Genomic DNA, 7,091 nt, shown 5'->3' on the forward strand with positions numbered 1-7,091 from the left:
TTTCTCAAGAACTATTCAACCGATGATTTTGCCGTCATTTTGTATTTTGTCATGTAAAATTACATACTTTTAAATGATGTAAATAATTGCATACCATACAATTAAAAATATTTTCGACTATTATATAATGAAATAATAAATATATACTAAAATTTTTTTTGCATACCTTTGGATAAACGCATTTTATAAGTGGGTGCAAAAATTTTTCAATTTGCTTTAAAAGTTCTTGAAATATGGCGAAAAATGCAAAATATTAAAATAACTTTAAAGAGTCCAAACTTTGGACCGCTTGCCGGATCTAACTACGGGGATCATATTTCCCAGATTACGGTTACCCCCTATATTTTGGGGGGAAAAAATCTGAACTATCGAAAAACAAATATGTTGATTCAGAGAAAGTATATTTTTGTGTATGATTTCCTAACTTAAAATATCGTCTATATTTATTAATTAGCATATTTGAAGTCACTCTCTCGAGTCAATAAGATTAGGTCCTTGAACGTGAAGATCCTATTATTAGATCAAAATTTATTCAGGTTGGTCGGTTTTTTATTTTGCACACAGTATATAATTATGAAATTAAAATATCTCATTCTTAAAATAGAAGTTCCCTAGATCGCACTGTCAGCCAACCGGGTCGCATTCATTTCNTGAAATGGCCTGTCGATGAAGTGATTGTCGATTAAATGAACCAGACCCCAGCCAACCTCTGGGTTACTTGGTAATTAAGATATGCTTTGCATTCGCATTGGATACTTCTGAATTTTATTCTTGGTTATTATTGAATGGTCATTTTTGATAATTTCAACATAATGCTGTATATTTAATGGTACTATTTTTAATATATGAAAAAATAAATTTTAACAGGATAAATAATATCATGTAACAATTACAGAACATTTTAGATATTAACACATGATTTTATTTTATTTTATATTTTATGACCGTTGTTGAACAACCGACCCGATTTTCGGATTTACCACTACTAATGTCCAACTCTATAGCCTTGTAATTTTGGATCCAATCCAGAAGACAAGGGAACTCCTGAATCAAGTATTGGAATATATTTGGGAGGACTTTTTTATGGAACTAACCAGCATTTGTGTTTCATGTAAAGGAAAACCACGAAAATGTTGACATAGAGGAAAACCACAAGATGTTGACAATATGGCGGCCAAGATGGTGGTCTAATCGAATTTAGTCGGATTTAATTGGCAGACTGGTCATAACCTATTGAATACCAAGTAAGTTTCAATATTAATATTTTTTACTGATTGATAAAAACATGTTGATTGCGGTCGATTATTTGCAAATAATTTCAATCTCTTCGTCGGATTGATTTGACAAACTTTTCTTACAAATTGTTATAAAATGCATGCATAGTAAAGAAATTTATGATCTCATAAGATTTACAAAAATCTGCAAATTGTATTACTCAATTTTATAATATTTAACTTCTATTCACTTCGGTTTTGTTCAGATCCATATTAATATTACTGTGCTGTCTGTATGTTTGATTAACAAACTAATTTTACTTTAAGAAACATTGTACATATGCATCCTAAATTTATGATTCTTACTTTAGATCGTAACCTAAAAGCAACTTTTTTGATCCATAATATGGGTATCATTTCCTATTGCAATAATAAATTATAATATAACATAGTGGTGACTACTTTACGCCAAGTAATGTAAAAGAACATTCTATCCCAAGTCAAAAATCTTGATGGTTAATGTTGGTTTCAGTGCTACTCATGATGATCCAACATCATTTGATGGTCACCATCATCCAACATTTTTCCATTATGTGTTCATGGTTTTTATATGCCAACAAATTTCCATCATGGAAAATGCTTCTTTATTACCATGGCATACCTGCCAACTTTTAATCCTCTCAAGGATGATTTTCGTCCGTGGTAGTAAAATGGAATTTAAATTACTATTTTAGGCAGTGACATACGCGGTATCATTGATTGATTGATTGATTGATATGAGTGGAATCTCGGTGTTAAGCGCGAAGCGCTTCTAACCGATTCATCTATACTGTTTTGGCATTTAGTCCAGAGGTCATATACAGTTCATAGTTCTAAGTTAGGATCAGATAATAAGTCCATGATGAGGTGAGGCATGAGTTGATTCAGTAGTACATCAGTTGTATGGGGAATTCCCCTGGATTAAAGTTGTGAGAAGATGCAGTACGTCTTGGTCCTTCAGCAAGTCTTTAAGTTCACTGATGAGGCTAACAAGTCTGTGGGCTGTAGAAGTAGTCGTGTCCTTGGTCGTTTTTCTCTTTCGACTGGGACGNTATGTTTAATTTTTTCAAAAATAGTGGTGGTAAAAAAAAATGTAAATTAAGTATGTAAATACATGGAATATATTGAAAGCATACATTTGACTACCACTCAGGGCTCGAAAAACCGCCCGTCCTCGGTGCTCAAAAATTCCCCGCGGACAACGAATTTCTCGAATCCGACGTCCGCGCAAACGGCCATTTTCCCGTTAATGTTCGTGATACATTTTCAATTTTTGTTACCTTACAATAGTTTAGCGCCTCACTTCTAAAATGACCCTCTAATCTAGAAATACAGCAACATACTGCTCATGGTGGAATTGTTGTTTTCTCTGTCTGGGAGTACTGCAGCGGTTGAAAGGGGCTTTTCAGCAATGAACTCACAAAAAACACATTACGTGCAGGTTTTAAACAAGAAGCGTTAAACGCAATTATGAACATCTACCTATATGGAAAACCCCTTTCAGATTTCTGTGCAGAAACCTCTTTAAATCATTGGCTTGATTATGAAACTGGCAATCTGATTCATTTAAAAAACGCAGTACTCTCGGATAAATTGACCTTTGTCATTTAAATTATTTCAAAAAAGAAATACTAGGTTACTGCTAGTAACCAAGTATTTCTTTTATTACTGTATATTGTAATCCTAGTAACTACTAATTCATTGTGCAATTTATATAAATGTTTGTAATAAATAAGAGAAACTTATATTTTTATTTATCTAGAAGCTACGGGTTAGTTTCAAAGGAGGACGGGTACATTGTTGGACAAGTCGTCCTCGTGGACGAGTAAAATTTCTGAGTTTTTTCGAGCCCTGCTACCACTTTAAACATAACATAGAAATGAAATTTTACGCCAAATGCGTAAGAGCTGGCAGGTATGCTATGGTTAACCATCAAGAGAAATTTGACTCCCATAAACCAACAATCCATGATGGTTCCAGCTATACATTTGCATGATGATTTAGTGGCAATTCTTGTTGGTTCTCAGGAATATATCATCAAAACAATTTGTTTTTTTTTTATGTTGGCCTATCATGATGGAAATTTCTGATGGTTCAACATCAACAAACCATAAAAACAAGTTGCTATTCTTATGCTGGACCATCATAAATCAGACCGAATTCCTACATTGAGGTAATGTTTACTTGTGTTGGTTTCTATTAAAAAATATAATGGTTCATGATGAAATTATTGATGATTACCATCAAAATTATGTTGGTCCATCATAATAAACCATCAAAAATTTCAACTTGGGAGATGTAACACTATACCTGGAAATATCCTTGGTTTTGGTGTAATAGAACACTTTGTGAGACATAACTTTGGTTTAAAGTAGTTGCCAGCATTTTTAATGTTCAGATGCACGAAATTTTTTACAATGTGGTATACTCAATTGACATAAATTGATACAACTGTTTGGTAATGAAAAGCAATAAAATTAATTACATGAAAAACGGCAGATAAATATCTCAATAACTTAGAAAGGATAATTACAAATGGCGCTTAAAGTTTTAAAAAGCTGAAGAGAAATTTCTGCACCAATTGCATACATACTATTTAAAATTTCATAGATTAGTTTCATAAGTTTATTAATTTTGATAAAAATTTTATTGAAAATAACTCTACCTGTCGAAATGGTATGCAGCTATCTCAGCGTTGTGTCTCTCATATTCCATCATATATAATACATTAGGGTTCAAATCTTGTTCTTTTGGATACCTAATAGTTTCGTGGAAAAACAATTATATTGTATAAAATTATTATATTATATAAAAGTTAAACAGAATAATTCATTTTTGATATAAGAAATAGTCTTAAACTTTAAAAATGGCTTAATTTTTTTAAATAATTAAAATTTTAATTTAAAGAACTACACGACTTTAGATTTGGCTAAATGTCAACTCCGAAGATAAACTTACACATCTAAAGTAAATCTTAACACATTGCTGACCGGCAACTTTTCTGAAAATTACCCCATGAACCCGGATATTGTCTTGAAAGCGAATGTGGAAGTAAAACAATATAAATAAACTTAAAAAACTTTTAATTTTTAATGCCATATAATAAAAAGTATTACAATCACCTGTGTGTAATGAAACACCTAGCTAGATCATGTATTTTGGCAAGGTACCTGCCCGCGCAAGCGGGCACTAGACCTCTGATCTGTGATATGCCCTAGGGCGACTGAGACTAATGACATTGGAAGTAATGAGGACGGGAAATTTGGAGGAGTACGAGGCAGTATGAAACACCGCAAGTTTTGCACATATATCAGGTTTCGTAAAGTTATAATAAATTGGTACANAAACAATATAAATAAACTTTAAAAACTTTTAATTTTTAATGCCATATAATAAAAAGTATTACAATCACCTGTGTGTAATGAAACACTGCAAGTTTTTCCCATATATCAGGTTTCGTAAAGTTATAATAAATTGGTACAGAATTAAATAGTGAAACTTGAAAAGTAAGGAGAATTACGCTCACTTTTTAAAATAGTCACCACGAGAACACTGATATCGACAACACGAGTTAACTCGTGACCGGTCACCAACGCTTGGCCACGAAAACACGAGTTAACTCGTGGCCGGTCAGCAATGTGTTAAGTAAAGTTGAGTAAGCTAAGTAAATCATCTTAAGACATCTAAGTAAATTTTTCCCTTCAGTCGTTGGCTAACACTTGACAAAAAATATGAGTTTGGTTACAAACGTAGAAATTAAACATATTATGTAAATGAATTTCTTGATTGAATGTCATATAAAAAAAAGCCTGTTCTATATTCGATATTAGTCATTATGTAATAAATAAGTAATACGACAAACTAATATTTTCTATAAAAGAAAAATATTAAAAAAATTCTATAAAAAACTTTTTTTATCAACTACAAAATATTTGTTGACATTTTTAAGTTAATATTAATGTTAAAATGTGAGATTAATGTGTACCCTTTCAGAATTTGAGTAAAAAATCAAAACCGTGGTAGTATAATAATCATGGATGAGTCCACAAAAACAAGGAATGGCTTAAATAATTCTTTTAGAACCTCCCAATATTCAATTACACCCTCTTTTTACAAAAAGAAATGGTAATAATAATAATGGAGATTAACTATCACTTTTTTTGAAAGGAAAAAACACTCCTTAAACTTCACTTTACGATGAATAGCAGGGTTTTTGTTTTTGCCACCACAATGTAGCAAAATTTCAAAATGTTTTTAAACACAATGTATATATGTCACGATGTATGGGATAGGGGCCGCTGCGCGGCCCAGGTGCCCAGTTCTTTTTAAATAAAGCAAGCAAGTGAATAGCAGGGCTTTTCCCCATCCAATTAAGCAAGCTTCGGTGATTTATTCTAATCTTCACTCAGACGAATTAGTTAGAACCCCTAGCGGGGCTGATACTAAGATATCTCATTTACCAAGGCATATGAATAGCAGGGCTGCCTACTTTCTACGCTTTTTGCAAAAATTTATGTTTTAATGTATTTTTAATTCATTTCATCCTAATTTTCCACACTACTACACATAAATGATTTAAAAGTTCATATGAAACGCCTCTTAGTTCCAGTTATCGTGTGGTTACATTTTTAAAATGCTAGCAAAATTACCTGAAAATTTGCATGTTTTCGTTTTCAACTGTGTACCACTCTATAAAATATTTCGCAAAAAGCGTAGTAGTTGGCAGGCCTGGGATAGGTCAATACCTCCAAGAGGAATCAAGCCCCACAACGGGTTACTATAGGCGATGATGACGTAGTAGAGTTAGGCCCATAGGAAAACCAGTCAGGGTAGCTATTTTTTCGAAAAAATCCGAATCTGATCAAACGAGCCATTGGCGATATTCTGAAGTATTGTAACCTGTGTACGCATTCAGCCAATTGGCGAATATTTTTGATTAGAATTTGTAAACAACCGTCGGTGTTATGATGTAAACGTTCTTCGTAAAATTTATATTTACTCTACAAATGTTATAAATTTCAGCATTAATTTAATTCTTAGTGTTATGAATAATGGTATTTAAATGCTGTGTACCAAACTGTAGAGGAAATTACAAAGTTGATGGTACAAAAGTATCTGTTTTCGGATTTCCCAAAGATGAAGAATTACGTAAGAAATGGCTTGCCGCCATACCAAGAGATTTTGAAGTTACAAAGAATTCTAAAGTGAGTAATATTTGTTTTTATTTTTAAAAATGTAATTATGATTCTTTATTATATTTTTACTTAGAGTAAATTATTTTAAATTGTGGATAAATTAATCATAATAATTAAGTTGTTCTTATCAATCATATCGAAACTATTGTAATAAATTTTGTGTATAATGACAAAATAACTATATAGCTATTTTTATATATATATATAGTTATTTTTATAGAGTTTTATTTTATAAAAATATTAATAATTTTAGTATTTTATTAAATTTTTGCTCAAACTTTAAACATTTTTGTTTGACCATAATATATTGTAATTTATTTGATTATGAAATTTAAATCTATTAATTTTTCTACAAAAATCTATTAATTTTTCATACATGAATATAGTATGTACTATTTATTTTAAATGCACATTTAAATATTGTATTCATTTTGTTATAGGTATGTGAGATGCATTTCAAGGAAAATGACATTAGAAAAGAGATATTAAATGACATTAGAATTATTTTTAAATGCTACTGAAAGTTAAACATATATCAGTAAAATTTATGTTTACATTTTATTTATCATTTTTTGAATTTGCTATTTAATAAAATATTTATTATCTAAGGTTGCTTACTTTATTTTAGTTTATCAGTGTGACG

General features: G+C 31.0%; 1 protein-coding gene and 1 long non-coding RNA gene across 2 annotated transcripts in view; one reads left to right on the plus strand and one right to left on the minus strand.

The window, feature by feature from the left end:
• LOC107437322 (extracellular serine/threonine protein CG31145-like) overlaps positions 1-7,091 on the minus strand; it is a gene marked incomplete in the record, with an annotated part of 28,235 nt that overhangs the window by 12,895 nt on the left and 8,249 nt on the right. The window contains 1 exon segment of the mRNA XM_043052565.2: positions 3,919-4,011. Coding sequence (XP_042908499.2) covers positions 3,919-4,011 — 93 coding nt within the window.
• LOC139426379 (uncharacterized) lies at positions 6,017-7,056 on the plus strand. Its single transcript, XR_011637647.1, has 2 exons — positions 6,017-6,457; positions 6,889-7,056. It is a non-coding gene; the product is annotated as an uncharacterized lncRNA (long non-coding RNA).

Source organism: Parasteatoda tepidariorum, chromosome 9, assembly GCF_043381705.1.
Source record: "Parasteatoda tepidariorum isolate YZ-2023 chromosome 9, CAS_Ptep_4.0, whole genome shotgun sequence".
Taxonomy (NCBI): Eukaryota; Metazoa; Arthropoda; class Arachnida; order Araneae; family Theridiidae; genus Parasteatoda; species Parasteatoda tepidariorum.